This window comes from Polyodon spathula, chromosome 9 (genome assembly GCF_017654505.1).
Source record: "Polyodon spathula isolate WHYD16114869_AA chromosome 9, ASM1765450v1, whole genome shotgun sequence".
NCBI classification, from domain to species: Eukaryota; Metazoa; Chordata; class Actinopteri; order Acipenseriformes; family Polyodontidae; genus Polyodon; species Polyodon spathula.
The window spans coordinates 40,461,529-40,485,041 of NC_054542.1; the positions used below are offsets into that span (position 1 = coordinate 40,461,529).

The window sequence follows — 23,513 nt, forward strand, 5'->3', positions numbered from 1 at the left end:
ATCTACAGAACATTATCATCATATCATGTCTTTTTTTTTTTTTTTTTTAAATACCATTTGGGACATCTGTACTATTTTAAAGTCCTGGATCAACTCAGAAATATTTGACCGATACCAAATGTACTCCTATATCTTAAACTATAATCTTGGCGTTGTAGGCTTATGCTGTCGAGGACACATCTTGCTGTGGACCTTCACATCTCTAACAGCACTTATCCAGAGACTGCAATTAATTTCCTTCATTAATAATCCTTTCTTCAAGGGTAATCAACCATGGAAGACAGATTACACATCACATCTTGAGACAACTATTAATAGCCACATTTGCACACATGTAATTTGCTCCATTAAATGTTTTTTGTAAAGAGGTGACCCAGTTGTATGATCATATTCTCTCCGAAGCGCTTCCAAGCCCCATATTTCTGCAAATAGGATCACATTGAAAACCTGAAAGCATGCAATTAAAAGTTCACTGGCTAACTCACCTCCGGGTCCAAATTAAATACACATTATTGATTTGTGTCACAGCACTTAAACATATTGACTTGCATGATGTTGGTGATGCATTAAAGACAAAGAACCTACACTTTCCTAAATAATGACCCGATCTTCTCTTTAACCGCTAGAAAGGTTGGTTATTTTGAAAACAAAAGGGACAGGATAAGGATTCAATGTTGCGCTTTATTGTGCAACATCTATTTATACAGAATACACTCTAAGACTTTAGAAAATTGCTTTAAACGCTCACATTTCAAGCAGTCGAAGCAATCCAAAATGTAACTGAAAAACAAGTTTAAAAGATGTTCTCATGCATAATACCCATTTGATTTATAACAGCCTCAACCCTCCCCAGTGGCCATTACCTCCTGGACAGTCAGCTGCTGTACAGTATGCAGGCTCTTATAATTGTGAAAAGCTAATAGTAAAGCATATCATGACTTAGCTGACTGTAGAGATCAGTCCCAAGTGACCTTGCTGTATTGATTTAGGTCAGTTTCAGAATGACAGATTCAGAGCCACTAAGTCTTCACTTTACACACTAGTGAACCTTTCTATACAGAATAGTCACCCTGGCTTAGTGTTTACAACTAGGCACTTATTCCATGGGAAAAATGGATGGGAAAAAGAAAAACTCTATACTCTCTGCCCCCTTAGTCACTGTCTCTCTCATAAACATGAATTCCTCTTAATGTGACGTATGGAGAATGCTTTTCATTTGAAAGCCTTGTTTTTTACAAAATAAAATATCTGAGTTGCTTCCAGTCCTGCTGGTTGGTGACTAGTCAGTTGGACTGTCGATTGTGTGTGTAGAGAAGTCTGTACTGTAGTTCAATGTATGCCTACTACTGTACTGTAAACACTAAACAGTACATGTGTCCATTTAGTAGTTATGTTTTCCTTGTTTAAAGTATTCTCAAATTGTTAAAAAAAAAAACTAAAAACCATTAATTATTCATTCGTCTCTCCTGTTTCTTTCAGCCTGCATGTTCACTGCAAGGATATTTCTTCACTTGTTGCCTTTCCGCACCACTAGCTGGAGCATACTTATTTCACCAAGTGAAAGCCAACTGTGCAGTTAAAAGCACATTTTATAATTCTGAATTAAGTGCTCGTTCATTTCGTGGAGACAATGGTATTGAGCAAAACATCCACAAGAAATAAATGAACATATGAGACTTTGAACCAGACTGGGAGAAAGAGTTTGATTTTACTGAAAACTGTGTCTCATCTGCAAGCAACAAATCACCTACACACTGTAGGGTGGTCTGTACAAGGAGAACTACCTCAAACGTCATTATGAAACAAATCACAACACGTTTGCATCTGAATATCTTCCTGGATCAGACTGAAGGGAGATGCTCCTTTCGGCGTTCAATAAAGAATCTGATTTAACACTTCAAGCGAGTTTTGCATGGCAAGCACAAAATATCGTTTGTGCCAAACGTCCTTATTCAGATGAATGAATCAATAAAATTGGAGTGTTGGCGTTAGACAAGAGAATGCATGTTTAAATGTTACATTGCAGGTCTAAAATGAATATTATATTTACATCTTACACCTTGTCATGAGCAGGTACTGTAATCCCTTTCAAAATAAATGCAGTGCATTTGTCATCCACAAAGCTCTCAAAAGTATTTAATACAAGCAGCAGGTATACAAAGAAAAACACAAAAAAAGAATCCTTACAAAATTGTGTCTTTTTATGTGGTGTTTTTGGTGAAATCAGGTCAGTTACTGTATTTTGCTTTATAATAACTGAATATATTTTATTTAAAGTGCATAATACATACAGTATAAACAGAAATGATGGAAAAACACCAGTGTGTTAGATTTAAAGAGTAATACATCTGTAGATCTACAGTACAATACAAATTACACAAACTGTGTAGGCTCTGAAATGTTCTATCCCTTGTTATTATCTACTTTGCTGACATCAAGAGATAACCTACTAACTACTGTACTGCAAAACAATGCCAGTATTTAAAATGTCTTGCTCGCAAATCTCGAAAGCTCTCATGCATCTTGCGGCTCTCGTCCATATGGAAATGTTGGTATGTGGCTCGTAGGGTCAAAAGTTTGGCCACCCCTAGTATATGTCCAAATCGACTAGAATATGAGCACTGAAATTCCTATGTGAAAAGGAAAGAAGCATAGAGAACTACTGCTTAGAAAACAAACTCAAAAGCTGCTGTTTTTTTTTTTTTTTTGCACGTTAAAATTAGGATGTAACAGATCGCAAATAAAGTTTAGAGAACCTTGTAAATGATTAAATTCAGTGTTGATGTCTGCTTTGTAGTATACCACCCATGCACTATACCTGGATGATCTGTGGTTGAGTAGGAGAGAAGAAAGCCCCGGCCCGAAACGTGTGTACCACTCATGAACTGGACAGTGACTTCATTCCCTGCGGAGCCAATCAGATGGTCCCACTGCACACCCAGTCCACAGTATTTGCCTTACCAGGAAGAAAGAGAAATCAACAGGCTAATAAAAGACTTGTATAAAAAACATGTATAATAAATAAAAAAATTGATTTGCTTACTTCTCTTTTTGTAGGGAATACAAAAAGACAATAGTCTAAAAAACAAACTAGATGTGGATGTACACATATGAGGATCTACACTTCCTGATACTGTATGTCTGCACCAAAGTTCACCTCATAACTAGGAGAAAAATGACAAATCCCAGTACTGTAAGTATATTATAAAATAATAATCAAGGCTATTATTCAGTTCAAAAGTAAATGTAAAGTCTGTATGTTCTGCCACAGCACTAGAACTTAACTTCCTGTGCAACAGGCAAGAGAACCCCATGGGCAGGTAGGATCATATTACAGGTAGTAAATACAAATCCCACTGTGACAGGGCAGAGACCACAATGAATATCCAAAAAAAAAAAAAAAAAAAAAAAAAAAAAAAAAAAAGGTATACTTTGACAAATTACAGTGAATAACCACTTAAATGTTTCCAAAAGCCACATCCTGCAAAATGATGACGCTTAGAAGCTTGTCTAAGTAAAGAGATAAGCTGGCAATAAGCCAGTCCTTTTCCCTTGAGCCGGAAGCTTGTACAGCTAGCCAGCCTGGCATGACTGATGCATACAAGATATCAGATTAGACCGTTTCCCTTTGTCAGCAGAAAGACCATAATTAAATCAAAATCACTCATATCTCCACATATTAAGACAGATGTCTGTACTAAGACTGCATTTCATTAATACAGCAATATGAATTGTGCGTAAATGACACAAAAGACTGTAGCCTACTGAGAAATGAGCTGCTTCCACTCAAGGAGCAAGAACAACATGTCCATGGCAACAACTACTGTACCTTATCCAATGTAAGGTAGCACATTTAATCATTATATACTATAAGGAGTCACAGCAGAAAAGAGTTTAAAGAACTGGCTAGTGTGGTAAAGGTGTTTTGTGAAAAAAAAAAAAAAACATGGCTAGATTAAGAACACCCAAAACACAATGCAAAATACAAAAAAATCCTTACCTATCTCAGTCCTTGTGGGACCAATGCCATTGTATATCCTCAAGTAGTTAAAATGGCAAGAATCTGAGTCTTCAATGTCAAAGTCTGCAAACTTAAATGTAACCCTTTCTCCAGGTCTCACTCTGATCTCCCATTCACACACAGTGCCATTGGGGTAAGTCTGGGGGTAATTGATTGATGACAGAGTCCCGCTGTTGGGGCCCAGAAGTGTGTGCCCACAGCCATCACCTGGGAAATAGAGTACAAGAAGGTTAAAAACCACAGGAGCAACTGGGAACTGCAGAACAGGGACTCCAATAGCGTAGTACAAAGTCCCTCTTCTTGGGTCTTTGTGTACAAAGGATATGCAAATATCTCAAACACTGCACACAAGCCTGTGTCTAAATTTTGCAAAAACATCGGAGTATATCAGTGATGGCTGTTACATAATGGCTGTTTTTTAGGCACCTCATGCCACATCACCCACCTAACAATATTTTTAGCTAGCAGAATCTACATTTGGTCTCAGATGATGCAGAGGTGGTTACCACTGAGACTAAGTCAAGGACTTCAAGCCAGGAGGTTCGAAGAGCAGTAAACACAGGTTGCTGGTGACAGGGTCACACATCAAGCTTTCTGGTAATAGCGATTCCCTGGACATACACCAGTGTGGCTCAATGGTAAACAGTGTGTTAATAGGCATTTTTTGTGTGACCCACAAGCTTAGGGGCGGACTTAATTAGACAATTCCCTCTCGTCACAGATTGGGTTCATAACATGAAACTAAATGGCCCCAGCAGAGTCATGGTGATGCCACAGTCTTGAGTCAAGCTTACTAATACACTGTCAAGACCCCACACATTACAGTACTTCTATAGGCATTCACACTATAGCAAAGCAGTTTGTCAGCACTCAAAGAAATAAACGTTTTTGAATTCCCAGCTGTGCTTTAACATGTTTAATTACTAAATTCCTCTGAAATACCAAATGAATCTCTAGTGTCCCACTGTCGAACATGTGAAAGTTCAATTGGATGCCAAGCAGTACTGTATGAACTGTCCTGATCAAGGAAAAACAAAGGGTGCGGTGGTAACTTGATAGCCCACAAACATTTTAATTGATGTGAGATTTCATCTTGAAGGTGGCAAGTCAGGAACCTCGCAAACACAATCATTTAAGTGTATCCGAATGTTTGATACAAGGATAGGTTAAAAGCACACGCTAAGCCTGTATGAACCTTGCTTTCTCTACAAGGAGATAAATAAAACAAGCTTTTTTTCCTGTTACTATACATGTCTGAATTGAACATTCTTTGTGCTGGTTGCACGGCATATCTAATTATGAGCAAACAAGGAAAGATCAAATAAAATTAACAACTTTTCCACCTCACTCATGGTTGCTAAAGAGGCTGAATTCTAAACTACCAGTATCACTCCAACATTTATTAAGTAGGCCTATTATAATATGTACACTAGTACCCAATGCAATTAAAAAATAGTTATAACAATGGTATTTACTGTATTACTGTAGCCTACAATAAATATCAGCTCTATACTGTAGGTAATATCTTTATTACAAACACCATTTTGGATTAAAAAAAATGGACAGGCTTACAGTACCCGTTACCTGTAACTTTTGCACTGTTTACTTTTCTGAGCTACAATACAATTTAGTTTGCTGATGACAGGATGGGGCTGAAGGACTGTAGAAGGTTTAGATGGAAAAAAAAGCTTGAGGGGAGCACACTGCACAGATCAACCAATGGAAAAATGTACTAGGTATAGGGTGTGTATAGTGTGCCGATTAATCAATGCACACAGTGAACCGTGACATTTCATTCAACGGTACGATTATCGATACACATTTTTTAATTTAAGTAGAATTTTGTCTGCTAACATATACATGAGCATCCATTAGTTTGTGTCTGCACTGTTAATTAAAGAATAGTATTTATTAGCATGTACTCTAGTAGCCTCACCTGCCAATCACTGTGTTCAGGGTGTTTCGGTCAAGTTCGCCGGCAGCTGAGTGAAACGGAAGCTGAGCGAAGGCGGGTTATTAATGTTGATAATCTCATCAGGACGACTGAGAAATTCAACCTGCTCCGGACGGTTTAAAATCCAGTGTGGACTCGCCTCATGTTCCATAAGAGTCACGCTGTGTCTAAAATGTCTACGGCTCAAATTTGCAGGGCTCCAGACAGAGTTTGTAAACAATTTTTCCGGAGTTAGACGCATTGGAATACACTTGGAAGTCGGTCCCGGGGGAGGGAATGAATTATCATCACATTTAATAATTAATATCATAAATAGCGGAACCAACTCACTACAATTTAAAACTTGTTTTTTTCTGAAAAATAAAAGGGTAACATGTAATCTTAAGAGCTGTCAGGACTACACTGACCCAGAGCATTGGAGCCGCAGCAAGCTATTTCCCATGTTACACTGTACACAATTAGAGGTGCCATCAACAATTCCAGACCCAACACTTGCAAGATATTTAAAACACAAACATGCAGAGTTTATTGCAGTCAGCTGCATTGATTAACCACTCAGCAGAATATGGCACCCAGCAATTGAATCTGGCAACCAATTTTTTTTTATGGCCTGGAGCCACTGGCTCCCAAATCAAAAACTTTGTCTGGAGTCCTGCTTTGTAATTTTGTTTTACAGAATAGTATTTTAAAAAATAAACATGAAACAAAAGCAAAACAGCCCGTGAAGCTTATTTGACCGGTAGTGCTCTACCAGTGTTACTGCAAACACTTGCACAAGCAAATGAGACAATTGTGTGATTTTTATGTTTCATGCTTAAATTTACTATATCGTGACGCGTATCATATCATGGTCCTCGTATCACGATACGGACTGAATCGTGAAGACACTGTTGATACCCAGCTCCAACTAGTTACCCAGTGAACAATGAATAACATTTTAATATGGTTTGGATACAAATATGGATATGGTTTTACAAACCAAAATGTATTGGAAAAAAAAAAAAAAAAGAAAACAGAAAGAAAGAAAATGCCTTCTCTGCCTCAGGCTTAAGCAAGAAACAACTAATCAGGATAACACTGCGAAGACCAGAAGCACACTGTTCCTGACAGAACTAGACGAGCTACTGCAAATGAGATGATCTGCACCCCTTACAAATAATCTGACAGGTAAACTTGACAGGCTGCATGGCTAATGGCTTGCTGTTATCAACTGGACAACCAGTTATGTACATCAATCTGGGCCTGCCGTTATCATTTGAACCTTTGCCAGAAGAATGAGACGAAGGAGGCTGTACTGTTTGTGTGCATTGTGTCAGTGTAACGAAGATGCACTTTCTTAGAGGAGCCTGTCAATTGACCTTCACGTGGATTGGTTTTGCAAGGGTAACTTGTATAACACAGTTTAAGGCAACGACTTTATGAATGGAGAGCACAACACGATTAGTGTTCTATATGGCTTCTAATATTCTCTCCTGCAGTTTCACTAGGGTACAGTGCAAGAAACGACAATTTACTGAAACACATTTAAAGTAATATACATGCTCACAGCCAACCTGACCACGTTACAGTGGTTCAGTATGGAGGAGGGACAGGGGTCAGGGTTCACAGTATTGTGTCTGACCTTGTGGTTCATGATGCCTATGTTAAGGTTGTTTTTTTGTTGTTTTTTTTTTTTTAATTGATTAGTATGCAAAGTAAATAAATAACCAAAGCCAGCTTTTCAGACATGAACATTCACCCCACTACTGGTACTGTACAGTATATGGCTATCATTTTAAGACAGCCCAGGAATATTGTATAGGCCTAGTTGCCACTAGATTTTTGTTCTTCTGTATGCATTCTCTAGTTACTGTAAAAAAAAAACAGTTTACAGCAAACGTGAAAGACTTCCCTGCAAAACAGTCATGTCACTCTGAGCACTAACCTTCAGAATAAATTGGAAAGTGGATTTGTTGCTGCTCTGGGGAATAATTCTACTGTAGTACCTTCTCTCCAGAATGTTGCAAATGCAAATCAAACACCAGTTTTCAATTTGTCCAGCATACATAATTAATACTTCCCCGCTGTACCCGGTTTTCAATAAAGTGATTAGCATTAAAAACCTAAAAGACAACATGCACTTCCATGTTTGCAACAGCGCAAGTCAGCTCAGATCTGACATACTGTACCCACAGGGCTAATTGTAACGATCAGCAAGGGAGCACAGCCCTTCATCACCAACCTTTGACCCTTCACAAGCCAGCAAACAATTGCAAAAGTGAATAACCTCTGACAAAACAGGACCAAACATGAATGATGGATTATAAAAAACAAAAGACCAATGTTTTTCAATAAAGTTGATATTTCTTTTCACTAGTGTTCTAAGGAAAAAGTGTTAATATAACCATGAGTAAAAGCATGGATACTTAATGTAATACCTACATTTAAAGCAGCATGAAAAGAAGAATTAGTTAACCTTGTCCAAACCATATGTACAGCAGCTGTTGCTGCAAGTGTCAGTTACTATGCAGATAACATAGCAACTGTGTGACAAGGGAAGGGAGATATTGGAACAGGGGGTGAGAAAGGCAGACCCCCCCCCCCCCCCCCCCTCCACAAAAAAGACCACCAGTTCTTTCTTGACTATCCCACAGACTTGATTACTGGTGTGAAACAATCAATCAGTAGACATTAACCAGGTTCTTTGCAAGTGCAACTGGAAAAATGATGGATGAGGCCAGCTAAAGATTGGTGATTAAGAGTAGCGCCTACAGTAAGATTGAAAGAAAGCTGGCATTGGCTGAAGTATTTTCACAAAGGATGTACTTTAAATAACTGAAAGACAGATCCCTTTTGCATTTCCTACAGTATATCAAGCAGAACAATCCAATTAAATAAATGTGTTTTTGTCACATAACATACAGTACAGTCTTAATTAGGGATGCACCGAATCCAGGATTTGGCCTGAACACCCACTCTGCGCAGGGTTCGGATTCGGACGAATATTTAGGATTCTGTGAACCAAATCTGAATCCTACATCTCCGCCCAGACGCACGTATGTGTTGCAAGACCAGGAACTTGCATGCGCATAATGCAGCATCCAGTGGCTCTTGTTTTCAGGACCTTTCTGTTATTGTCGTATAGAGTGAAAGCTGTCATTTTCCAATTGAATAAAAATTGCTAAAACGAGTCCAGTGTGGACGTATTTCTCAGTGAAATAGTGAGATTCCAGTAAAGCAAAATGTACTTAATTCCACATTGCATAATCTTGCGGTGACAAGGAAGCGAACCAGTATACAACACCACTGGTAAAACACCTGCGTTTGAAACAATCTGTGGAGTAGAACATTTGTTCTGCTGGTAGTAAAATGGTCAACAGCAGATAGGACAATTATAACTGACATGTATGATAAAGTGATTAAGTAAATCAGAGATTTTACCAAATTGACTGCATTAGTATTTACTTGTGATACATGGGCATCATACTACTCAGTCTTACATCAATTTAACGTCACACTGGATTGATAATTACAAATTGCAGAAGTGCAGTTTTACAATGCAAAGCTTTGACAGCTAGACACACAGCAGGTTCGTTACTGGACATGGGGCATACCTATAAGTAAATGTCACGTAATTGTACTTGACAATGCAGCTAACAAATACAAATGCTTTGCTGCTGTCTGTAAAACGTGTTCTTTCATATGCTCAAAAAATTGTTGCACAATATGCGTTAGCAAATAATTTTACGTTATTGTAATGCCAATGCAAGTTGGGAACTGCAATGCTTTATTAAAATAATTTGTAAACTATTTCGTAGCTTATTTGATATGTGTTATACACACATAATGCATTTTAATCAACGTGGGTTTTATTTCGCAGGGGGATTCAGGTCACTTACGGCTATTTTAAAATCTTATTTGGGGACATATTTCCATTCGGTAATAAAAAAATATTATTTCCTAAAAGGCTAAAAACTATATATTGTGCTCGTCCCTGTACCTCTGTTTCTCTTTGTTACCTTACATTTTCTTGATCATGTTTTCAAGTTTTGTAAATATTCGGTTCGGTATTAGGACAATTTTTTTTAGATGGATTCAGTAATCGTCCAAACCCTAAAAACTTGGATTGGGTGCATCCCTAGTCTTAATACTATATTACAGGATCCTATTGTATCAAAACTTCCACCGTTCCTGCACAACAGAGCAATGGCATCCCCTGACATGTGCATGAAGTTCAGTAATGAGCTTCGAGGGTCTGTTACCCCCTGGGTACCACCGGGAATGCTCCTGGTGACACTGGCAACTAATGAATGGCAATACCCATATCATCACTATACATCCTTTGCATATTCGCTCATTAAAAGTATAATTGTATATGCAGCAGGAGAGAAATCATGTCTTTCTTGGATTTCTCTTCTCCCCTGGTGACTTGTTTCTATGGCGACTAGGATAAAGTGTCAGCTGTGGGAACAAAAGAAATGCTAATGAATTTGTAGCAAGAGCAACAGATGCATCAGAAAGAGTGTGCTGTTTATTTTACACCCCATTTTGCTGGGTAAACAGAAGGTTATGCATTAGTCAAAGAAATAAAAGTAATTAATTATACCTACAGAAGCAGACCTGTCTAGATCGCTGCAATTTCAACCTGTCAAAACATCTACTAGTAACCCTATCAATCACTGTCCCTAGAAATTTAACACCTCTGTATAAGTGAGTGGATTAAGTATTGCAAGTATCCTAAAAAGTGATCCTGTAGGGTGCCTGGTCCTACTAGAAACCTTTAAGCAGAGACTATTGGCAAAAAAAAAAAAAAAAAAAAAAAAAGTAAAATAAACATATTGATAAAAACAACGCAATCCTCATCTGCAATGTTCTAAAATCTTTCTGGGTGCCTGCCATTCATACCCCCAAGATAAAGGACATTTTTAAATGACTAATACAGTTAATCATGCGTAAGAGGGAACTATATCTATGGATAGAACAATGAAAAATGTCAGTTCTAATGAACAGAAAAGTGAGATCAAATCGTGTTTATTCTGTCTGATCCAATACCACCCCCCCCCCCCCCCACCCCCTGCACTGGAATTGCCTAATCTCTTGCACAACCTCCAGCGATTCCAACACAAGCGCACCAACAATTTTTGGTTTCAGATGTTCGTCTTCTCTCTGATGTCACTAACTAAAGTCTGTGCGTGAGAAAGTAGCTGCAAAACTTCACTTTTTATACCAGTTTTCCTAGCTTCAAGTTAAAAACCCTTCTTGTATTTTAACAGAGGAATCATTCACAAACTCCTTTTATCCACAACACTAATGTAGGTTATATGTTTTATAAGATCCACCACCTTTGACTTAAAATATTTCTGAAAGGTGTTAATACGCCCAAATCCTTACAACTTCTCAACTTATAGAACTATCGACGGCTGGGTGTCCACCGCTGCTTTACATCCAGGCTAGCTCCGAAATGACACTTTTCAACATGTAACAAAGCCTCACAAATATTCGCCTTTTTGGAGACCAACCAGCTAGTCTATTACTCACTAACCACCCACCTTTCTGTGCTCTGCTCGCTCCAGTATTCAGGACGATGATGAATGATGAAATGAAGAGCAGCCCTGCGCCGTTCGATTCAACTCTCACCATTCCCACTGTGTCCATGCCAGCCTACAGTCCGAATGCATAATGAAGAGTGGTTTTAAAACTCTGATAACTTTTACAAATCGATGTTTTCAGCCGCGTGTATTTTTCTTCTTCTTCTCTCTCGTGTATTTTCTACTGTCTCAGTAAGTCAGTCTCACTCGGTCTCTCTACTGCCGCCGCTGCTGCTGTTTAGACACATTCAATAGACTGAAAGATTTCCTCAACTTCCGCTCATCCCACAATGCAACAGAATTCACTTTTGTGATTGGAATTGAGAATATCTTTTGTATGGCAATGAACTCCAATTGCATAGCAATTCTCTCTCTCTCTCTCTCTCTCTCTTTTTTTTTTTAAATTAACTGTACACATGTGGAAAACAAATGAATCACAATTCATAGCACAATCAACTTCCAAGTCATTAATTTAAATTATTTCAATAAATGATGAGAAGAAATTACAGAAAAATCTCCCATTGGAAAGCAGCACTAGTTGCTTGACCAGTATGTACAATGCATATATGCAATGTCTTTTTGCTATTAAACTTACATGAATGTGTTTTTTACAGGTGTGTTTTGTGTACATTTGTTTATTAGTTTATTAGTACATTTGTTTATTAGTTTAATATTAGTACATTTGCTTATTTATTTTTCCTAGTAAAAATTAGACAAGACCATCCAAAACACATCAAAAAATTAAATGAGATGAAGAGAAAGTAAGATGGACAGAAAGGGAAGTCATTTTCAGTCATGTAAAGGCAAAGAAGCCAGAAGTCAAGAGAAGAATGGGCAATTAGGAGGTACAATTAGGATGATGGGACATTTAAAGCAGGACAGGACAATTTGACATGATAAACCTTTTCAATTCAGCTACAAAGTGCATTTTTAATTAACTTTGTAATGCAATAGCCTACAAAGAAACAGTAATGCATGACTATACGCAGTTACTTCGTCCAAAATACTGTTGTGTTGGCTTTTCAGCATTTCCTGTATTGTAAATATTAAAAAATGTATTATTATCAATAAATAATATGCCACATTGAATGAGAAACACAACGCTGTCAAGGAATTTTATAATACCAAAGAAAAATGTGCATCTTTTACATTAATAAACTTTAAATCAATACCTAGTCCCCCAAAATACCAATACAATCATCAACGAGAGTTACCTCACTCCCTGCTTTTGATGATCACATCTGATGAAACACTGCATTCATCAAGAGAAATCTGAAGTCTCCCTTAAATTGGGTAACTTTCCCCATGCTAGAGAAATGTTTCTATTATAACCAGTACTTTGACTGTACCAGGGTGAGTCCCTTTGCCACCATCGGCTCTCAATCTCGTAGGTGTAAAGAGGCGACTGGCTTGGTTGTGGGACTGGGGGGATGCCCACTGACCCTGAGGTATCCCGAGCTGCGGAATTGCGTAGGTAACAGAACCTAATTGGATATTCTAAATTGGGGAGAAAATTATTGGCATTCTACATTTAAAAAAAATAAAAATAATAATACAATTTTAAAAAATGCAAGCGCTCCCTGTAGTGTGATGTCATCTTTTGAAAAGTAATTTTGTTGCTACCAATGTATGTACACAAGAAAACAACATCACTACCAAAATAAACAGCAATGGTCTGTGTATTTAAAATGGTGTCCAAGGAAGACAGAGATACATCTGTAAAATAATGTATTAAGAAATTACCTCAGAGAAGTCAGTGAAACACAACATATGCATGACATTTGGTTAGACCCTCTTGTTACATTTTAATTATTTCACCATGTATTACAAAAAATACAATTCACCCAAACTGTACATATAAGTGTATTTCCATTATCTTGACCTCGTTATGTTATGAATATATATGAATATATTCTTGCCATGACAACCACCAAATCATTTTGATCCAGGTCTTTTTATTTCCTTCTAAAATTAACCTAAGTAATGGAATATGTATTAATACATGCACCCACTCTTTTAGCTTGATCAATCCTGAATGGGGCTTATAATTAGAATTAAGAAGCACATTATAATGGGCTAATAGTGTGAAGGAGATTATGCAAATCAGACCATTCATTAAAATATAATGACTTGAACTACATTTTCGTCTGATAGCTCAATTCCCCCAGGTTAATCATTCTCTGTGACAATGGCTTCTTCATCCCACTCTGAAGCAATTGCAAATTAAAAATAAACTACCATACACCACGGTGTGGTTGCTAAGGAGACACAAGTGCTGTTTTAGCTATGGAAAATAACACCTCTGTCGGAAAATTGCTTTCTGTCGTCAGAGCGGAGATCCAGGAAATGCTCTTATCTAAACTTTGATCTGCCTGAGCCAAATAATGAAGTACTGTCAAAATGTTAAATTAATGAGGCGACAAATGACCACAGCTACTGTTCCCTCTGTTCAGTCCTGAAGGCTGTGTGTACAACTATACAGGGATGAAAAGGCTTCATAGTTTCAGTTAAATACTCTACATTCTTTATAGAAAATGTAAGGATTTGGGAATTAGAGGTAATATCAAGTACCAATACATTTTATATTAGGTTAGATATTGTCATTTGTTTCCTGATCCTCTTTTATATGTGAGTGACATATAAAGCTATTTATATTTAAATCAGCCAAGTCTAACATACATGTAGCATGTGCTTTTCTTTAAATAAAACCACAAACAAATAAAAGTGTTTTTAAAAGGACCCCGTGTAATCTAGAAAAGCAGTTTAAAACACAGGGACCCAACCCCTCGGCCTTCACCGATACAACAGTCCTCTCTCGCACACTTTTACACTGCTTTTTATGCAGTGGAGATCAATTAACTACTACAGGGAGCAATCAACTAATTAAATAAAACAACCAAATATGTAATGAGAACTACATTGAATAATAATAAGCATACTATATATATATATATATATATATATATATATATATATATATATATATATATATATATATATATATATTATATAATATTAATTTAATATAAAGATATACATGCAAACACATAGTCAATTAAATCAATCAGTAAAGATATATTCAGAAACAGCTTTTGAGCTTACTTAAGGGTGTTTTATCAAGATTAGCAAGCATTAACTTGGGACACTTATGTGAGCACCGACACTCCAGGGTTGTTTCTCAATATGGCTTTCAGTGTAAAGCCATGTGTGGTGCAAGAAAGACCCCAAATGGTATTGTGTTAAGTAAGTGAGCCACCATTATGTACTTCTTTTAACAATTGTTAGAAAAATGCAAAACAAATACGATTAAAAATAGAACACCAGAAAAAAATAAATTGTCACAAGATGTTTTGTTTTCTGTGTCCCTGGAGTCATGAAGCAAGATTAGGCGAACGCGAAGAGGCACGACAGGATATCTTCCTTCTCAACAAACTTGTCTACTGTTTCATGTCTTTATTTTACTTTTTCATTTGGTCAAACAGTTAAAATATAATAATAGCGCAGGGTAACATTATCACATTATTTTGTTGGTTTAAAGACACTGTAAAACATTAGGAGATCAATAATAATGCAAATATAGTATTACAGTATTATCTGTGTTAAGGAAATAGACCATGTTTGAAAACACTGAAAAATTGTATAACTTATTTTCATTTTTCAATTTCCTAAAACCGATTACATAAAAAATTAAAAGAACAAATGCTGGTCTTTAATTTTGAACTTTGATTAAGTCTCACTGTCTCTTAGTATGTTGGCCAAAACTATTCTGTTTCCTCAATACAGAATGATTTGGTGATATGCATAGAAAACAAATCTTTTGCCTGGTTAATATAAAGGCATACTTATAGTGATAAACTCACTTTACTGATAATTGTTTGTGATGTCACTATGAGTATACCGTCTTTTCTGTTAGAACACCTGACAAACCCCATCTGTTGTTTTTTTCAGTTTTTCAGTTTTTTTTTTTTTTAGCTCAACTACCAAGACATCACCTCAGTGTTTTACAAATTACAATCTAAACACATTGCAAAACCAGGAAAGTAAAAGGCACAATAGAAGATGTTGAATAATAAAAAAAATGTCCAAAAGAAAGGCAAAAAAAGAGCACCATAGGAATAGAATTGGCAACAATATATTGACATCTGGAAGAGATCAAATAACAGATTGTTCAGGGCAGAGGTCATAGCAGAGGGCAGCAAAGAATATCCTGGGAGACATGAAGATGGGTCAAAAGTCCAATATCCAATATGTCAAGCAAAAACATTGCACTTAATACACATGGGGTGGAATATTTGGCTATAAACTGCTATCCCTAAAACACAAAATTTAATACATCATTAAGGAATGGTCACAGAGCACGGTAATAAATGTAGACAGTAAAATGAGTAAATTGGGCTTATAAAATTAAGGGTGGCATTATTATTATTAGTTTATTTAGCAGACACCTTTATCCAATGCGACTTACAAAGACTAGGGTGTGTGAACTTATCAAACAGCTCCAGATTCACTTACAACAACATCGCATCTGAAAGGTGGAGCACAAGGAGGTTAAGTGGCTTGCTCAGGGAGTCAGTGAGTGAGCCTCGATTCAAACTGGGAACCTCCTGGTTTACAAGCCCTTTTCTTTAACCATTGGACCACACAACCTCCTATTAGAAATTGCCACTGTTTAAATTAAGTTTGGGCAAAGCAACTGCTCTTCCTGACCATTTCTTTGTTCCAACCATGTTAATAATTGTTTTGTTGAACCAATTAAACCCAAGCAGTGGTACACTAAAACAATTAACTACTTCATTATAGAGCACATGTTAACATGTTGTTGAAGGGCCCTCCAGGGCCTGAATTGCTCATGTCTGGTTTAAAAAAGACCCTACTGTATTAAAAAAGAGTGATAGACCAAGACCTGCTTTTTGTTGTTATTTTATTTTATTTACAGATATGCAGATAGTTTAAATATGTCACTGTCTATCTAGACAGGTTGAGCTGCAGGTTCCTGCTTATTGCTTTTAATGCAGGAAGTTGTAGCATACATTTTGTAATTCGAGTTTAACTTTCAGAATCTTCTGTTGGTATTTTTAAAGGGAAATTAGCTTTGGAGCAGGCCGCACGTCTTTCAAGATGCTGGACATTTATAAAGGCTCTAAGCAGGGATGCATTCATTTTCGAGCTGGGTTCAGATTCGGCCGAACACATCAATTTTAATACATAACCCAATGTGTGCAGGTCTTCTTTAAATAAATACACGAATCCGGGAGTGAACGTAATTGTTGTATTTAAAAACAGGTATTCAAGAACAAAACACGTTTGATGAACACTCTCTAGAGCTCTCAACTCTCTAAATTGCTGGGGGTGAGCGCACTAAACACGTCACACAGCTGCTGAATGTAAACACACTACCCCCGGTAGGCAACAGCACACTCACATCGCAGTTTTCATCGGGTAAAGTCAGGCAGTAAACCTGTAATATATAGTAACGGTAGACGTGCTTTGTTGCTTTGTCTGTGAAACGTGTTCTAGAAGTCATACTGAGATTTAAAAAAAAAAAACAACAGAAACATGTATTTTTTGTAACTTTACAGCTGTCAAATGTGCAAGGCATTGTTGAACAATATACTTTAGTAAAAAACATGTTTTACGTTATTGTAATGTGGCAATACAAGTTGAACCATTTGGGAACTTCTGTGTTTTATTGAAATAATTTTCAAAGTATTTCATAGTCTATTTGATATGTGTTACACACAGTGCATTTAAATCAACGTGGGTTTTATTTCGCATGGGGATTCAGGTCACTCACGGTAATTCTTTCCTCTGGTTCTCAGATCATTGACACGGGTTGAAACTTCATAAAAGAAAATAGTTGGTTATGGGAAAGATACATCTCTCCTTCCTTTTAATTGTAAAGTAAACGATTCTGTATTTGTAGCGGTCTCAGTTCCCGCATCACACAGGACAAGGCAATCCACACAAGCGGAGAGCGGGCGCGAACCCCTGACCTGTGGCACGCAAGCATCGTGCCGATGCCGCTGTACAAATTCAGTGATATATTTTCATTCGGTAATAAAAAATACTATTAACTAAAAGGCTCAAAACTATAGCTTGTGCGCGTCCCTTGTTAGTAGCTGCCAGTCTGTTTTTCATTCAACAGTTTCCTTCAGTTTTCTTGATAGTTTTTGTAGATTTGGTATTCGGTATATAATCTTTTTGAGATGTATTCAGTATTTGCATCTGTTTGATTATATCGGGTGAGTGTTCAGTAATGTGGAGTCTGTCGTCTGCTGGGCCTGTCTTTCCTATCCATTAAAGAGTAAGTATCTTCAAATGTCATTTCAATTGCTTTTTAAAACATTTTTATTTACATTTCTTGGCACCCATTCTGAATTATTACCATTTTACTGTAAATGTACCTTAGCCTGGCTTTGAGCTTGTCTTGAGATTTGAGAATCCTTAGTGCTCTGAATAAGCACCTTACTTATTGCAATCAAATCATGTGACAGTGTAACCTTTCAACTCTATTAGCCCCCACTGCTCTCTGCATTTACTTGGAAGGATTGCAAACACAGCTGAATAGTAAGGTAATGTAAACAGTTCTTGAATATTAATTTAAATGTGCAAACAGGTGCGCTGGGCTACACAGCAGAAAAATGTGGTTTGTAAAACTTTCTGCTTGAAGTAAGGACACAAGAAGTAAGCATGTGCTCCATTTTATCTGATTGGCAGACCAGAAGGGATGTGTCACAGTACATGACTGCATTTGGAAGATGACAGTAGGTGATAGATGTGAATAGAGAGTTCAGACTGTTCGCAGTAGAGTGCATCCCTCTACTTTCAGTCAGTCTTAAGCACTCTTCACTTCCAATTGCTCAGCCTGTCAATTTACTTTGAACTAAAGCCATTAGTTTTGGTACCATGCCGTCATTCTATTGAAATAATTCACGACACGTTGATTAAATAACCAACTAACTAATCCACACGTCAGCTTGAATACATACAGCAGCAGCTTCAACATAGCAACTCTGAACTAGGAACTAGGAACAAGAACTCAGTGAAAATAGCTATCTGTTTAGTGACACTATGATAAGTACAGTAATTTAATTCTGACTGCATAACTGCATTTATAGTAAAAGCAGTGACTGTTATTCTAATGATTTCAGAGGTACAGTATTGACAGTACCTCTGTAAACCAGCACACTGTATTAAACAGGTTTTATTGTGTGTGTGTGTGTGTTTTAACAGTTAAAGCTCTCTTTGCTTTATGTGGGCAATGTTACATTGTGAGGTACTGCTGCCCTCTTCTGGTCACATTTAATTGTAACACTATGGTTAAATTAATACCGTTCTGTTCCTGCTACTCATCCTTTCACTAACGTCAAGTAGATAAACAAAACTTATGCTGCAGTGCAAAATGTGAGAACTTTGTATGCTAATATTTTAAAAATAAACATCTCAGTACATTTTATAGGGGGCTTTGTTTACAAAGCACACATTTACCAAAGTGTTATTATTATTATTGTTATTTTTCCCAAAATGAAAACAAAATGCTGATGTTACTTAGCTTCATATAAATCAACCAGGATGATACAGCTCCTACATGCACCTCAGCTCTTTCTTGCTTACAAAAATGCTTCCAGCTTAGCTCTGGGATAAATATTTTAGAAAGATACCCAAGCTTTCCCATAAATTAAAGTATATCGAGCTCCTAGATGCATTTTTAACCTTAATTTAAATTGTATTTTTATCCCCCCCCCCCCCCCCCACCTACAAAAAAATATAAATAAATAAATAAATAAATAAATAAACCCTTACATAGGCAGTAATAAATTAATAGAAATACTAATATGTATTTTTGATAACAATATTTACAATAAATAACAGTAAATTCAAAATTATTATTGATATTATTCAAGTAAATATGAGAAATTAAATATTTAAAACTTTGTGTGTAGAAGACTATGGAGAAAATAGAATGGTCATGTTATGTCTTCTTCTTCTTCTTCTTCTTCTTCTTCTTCTTCTTCTTCTTCTTCTTCTTCTTCTTATTATTATTATTATTATTAACTTTGAGCAGTTTTAGACGGGCACAGCTGTTAACATGTTTTTTTTTGTTTGTTTTATATATTGTTATTACTGGGTCTTCCAAGCACAGGTTTGTTTTTGAGAGTGATTGATCCTTCTATTGCTGATGAGACTTCCATTTGCTGATTGACTAGCCAACATTATCCAGCAGAGGGAGCTTGTCAGTAATATACATAAACACTCAATCATACAGTGGCACAAAATGTGGATCTCATGTGTGCAGTATTGAGAGAAACACATGTTAAAGCAAAGTGGAAGTGGGAAGTGGGAGTGGTTTCCCACTTTGTATCTAGTTTATTTTATATTACTGGCAATACAATGTATAGCTGAGCACAAGACAGTTCTGGTGGGTCTGGTGCGTGCTACGGCCCTGTCCACACTATGCCTTTAAGTCGTATTCGTTGCCTTTAAACCGGATTAAAAGTGCTGAATGCGGTTAAGGTGTACACAGTATGCAGCATTTAATACAATACTCGACACCGCCTCGGGGTAGTCTTGAGTCCGGTTCTAAATTAGATCACATCAGATAGCACGGCTTGTCAGAAGTGTGGATGCTGTAATACCAAACTACATTTTTTGTGTATTCTCCAATATCCCAAAATGCTTTCTGATATGTTTTACAGTACTCAGAACAGATGCCTGAAGGAGTTGAGGATGAATATCAATACCGCTGTGCCGTATACAATTTCTGAGACTTAAAATTAAAAAAAAGTTGTAAAATGGTGGATCATGAAGCGACCTGATCAGATGCCGAAATCAAGGCACACTGATACCTGGAGCGATGAAATAGGTCAAGGAAAACTTCAGAGTTAAAAACGAAACGCACACATTATGATAAAATGTACCTTGTGTTTTTAAGAAACAAAGCCATAGCATTCATGCTAAGAAGTGCTATGCCTTTTGTCGGCATGGTCTCCATATTTGCTGGGTTGTAAACATAAAATCCAGTGCATGATGGGATAACGACATATCAAGTCTCACAGTCCATTGCACTGCTAGGAATTGTAAACTGAATACATAAAATAGTATTTTAGTGTGGACGCTATGAGCTGGATTAATTACAATGTTTTTGAGTACAGTTCTTGAGATCGGTTATATAGTGTGGATAGGGCCTAAGATAATGATGCATTGGCTCCTTTAGCCTAGAATCAATCAGAAGAGAAGAGCAGTTCTGAACCAAAAGCACATTGCCAGATTATGTCAAACATTTTAAGAGGAAAGCAATTTGAATATTATAAAATTTTTTCCACTTTTTTCTTTAAAAAACTAAAAACAAAATCAAAATCTGGAATGAAAAGAAACCAACCAAAAAAAAAAAACCCCATAAACATTAGTGATGTTTTTTCACCCAGAATATTAATATTTTATGGAGTCTTTCCTAAATAAAATGTTAAACTAATGATCATTTGGAAGAAGGTGCTCTTTGGTGTTTGCACAGGCAACAACACCCTTTTCAGACTCACAGGCCCATCTGGTTTGCATAAATCTGAATGTCGATATGGGAAGACATCCTGTTGGAGCGACCCAGCGAAAGCAAAAACGGAATGATGTTGGAAGCAGACGAAATCCCTCAAATTTTATAAATATTTTTTTTCGGGTAGTAAATTATTTCCATGTCAATGTCTTGGTGACTTCAAAGAGCCAGGCATGTTTCTGGTATCAGGAGTGTTTTCATTTCCTTAATTAAAGTTCACATTTCTCAATTGCTGGATGAAAAATAATAACCAACAGAAAACCACAGACATTAAACTATTATTTAAATATAATTATAATGTTTTCCAGATCTGAGTTTAGCTGATTCTGTAATGTTGGCTTGGTAGCGTCATTGATAATGCACTCTTCAGACAGTTCTGTATCAGATACTCACTGGCAGAGAGACAGATATATTTTGAAGTCCACAAACCTAGTTAAATACAAAAAAATGTATAACAAAAACAACATTGTATTGCGCCATGGCCACCACAAAACACAGAGAAAACTAGAACGGTCTCTAATAGACTGAGGAAAAGCATTCCAAAGTCAACTATAGGCACCTGAACCTAGCATACAGGTCTTGGATCCAGGTACTGAGACTAGATCCAGGCTCAAGGACCAGAGAGAGTGAGCTGGCCAGGGAGTTATGAGTTATTAAGGAAAGCTGTGATCAGCAGTAAGGTTCGGTTTAAACTGCAACAGATTCCCGCCAAAGCCTCCTCGAGTTGCCATGGAAAGAAGAGACATGAAAGACAAGGATTTTGTCACCTAAAAGAAAGATGGTGCCCTTTTGTAGCCATATATCACTTCACATGATTGCCAAAGGCTGAAACATGGTGAATAGGAAAAGGGTAGTTGCGGTTCATGTTCAGCCGCTCAATTCAATATTTGTCTGCCATGGTCTTCACATAACTCTTTTCATCAGCAGAAGCTAGTTAGCTGCTTTTGAGAAAAATACAACAAAACTATATAAACAGTGAAGGTCATATCAATCTGTTCCATTATATACAGTGTACTTCACCGTCTAGACAAAAATCAACAGCTTTATCCTCAACACTCCTTGGCTGCCGTACAAGAACTTCAAAGAGTGTTATGAATGGTGCTGGAACCTATGCAATAAGCCATGTTGACTGCTTTATAATAAGTAAACCAAAGTTGCTGTTTTTTGTGTTGTGTTTCTGGCCTCAAGTGTAGCTTTATTGCCCTGTGCAATTGGCTTTTCCAACATCTATAAGCTTGAAGTTTGTTTGCAAGTCTGTGAAACATGTGCAATGCCAGCACAATGTACTGCAAGGTACAGGAAGTCTCAGCTGGCCTGTTGAGCTAACAACATATACTAAAGGAAAATATTATGTAAATGTGCAGACACATTGAGACATTGTTTATGTTACAGCATCAAGTGATCCACATGGATTGCATCAACCACATGATTTTAGGGTATTCCAGGGATAACCATAGCTAGGTAGTTTATGCAGTCCAGGGTCATTGCCCAGTGCTGTAAAATGCACTAAAAATCTGACTTCAGTTTATCTCCGTGGGGTATACGTGGATCAAATTGACCACTTAAATCACAAAATGCCCAGCCATCCAGTTTTGAACCAGTTATAGATATCTACTGTAATTGCATTTATAGAAAGCTATATCTTTGCATGTGTTACAAGGGAAATGTGTGGCATCAGTAAAGGTTGCTCCTGTACTTTCTTAATGTTGTAAATCCAAAGATGTCATCAATGTACACTAAATAAAACATGTACTTCATGTTCAGGAATATCATGATTTCAAAAAAGTGTAGTAGCTTTTCTTCAAGCTGTATGGATGACATCATTGGGATTCGTCATTTTTTTTCCTGTTTATTTTAACACAAGAGAGAGAGATGTCATGTTGGCAGACCTTACGAGTTTCTGCTTCGAAAATGATCTGCACTTTTTAATGGATGACAACATCAGCTTGACATTTCTGTTCTCAGTTGAGTGTTTGTGATGGTAATGTACCTATTCTTCAGTAAACAACAGGGACTGTCATATAAACAAACATATGGCCAAACATTTCTGTTATATCAGAGAGACAGCAACCCTAAACAAACGCAAAATACTTTCTGCGTATTTCAGTATTAACCCAGAATGTGATCAACCTTGCAGCAAAATGTAATACCAGACAGCTGCAAAATTTAATAAAATTGAATAAACCAAAATGTAATAACTCAAAATACAATACAATGGCAATAATGTACTAGTTGTACACTAGAAATTTATGAGAAATTGTGCATAGGATCATCTTCAATTGAACCAACCAAGTTTACCATTGTTAATAAACGTACACAGGGGCACATTTCTACAGTGATCGGTCAAAAAATATGTTGCACTTCTCTGTCTAGCTCGATCCACCTTGAGCTGCTGGCGATCAGAATTATGGTTAGTTTTTAATG

The 23,513-nt window shown here is 36.9% G+C and overlaps 1 protein-coding gene across 1 annotated transcript in view; it reads right to left on the reverse strand.

Moving 5' to 3' along the window:
* Positions 1-11,810, reverse strand: part of LOC121320833 (discoidin, CUB and LCCL domain-containing protein 2-like) — a 32,618-nt gene extending 20,808 nt beyond the window's left edge. Inside the window, exons 1-3 of the mRNA XM_041259515.1 lie at positions 11,504-11,810; positions 4,001-4,228; positions 2,819-2,956 (exon numbers count right to left, since the gene is read on the reverse strand). Of these exons, the coding sequence (XP_041115449.1) occupies positions 2,819-2,956; positions 4,001-4,228; positions 11,504-11,609 (472 nt within the window). The 5' untranslated portion in view covers positions 11,610-11,810. The remainder of the gene's footprint in view (positions 1-2,818; positions 2,957-4,000; positions 4,229-11,503) is intronic.
* Between the last annotated feature and the right edge of the window lie 11,703 nt (positions 11,811-23,513).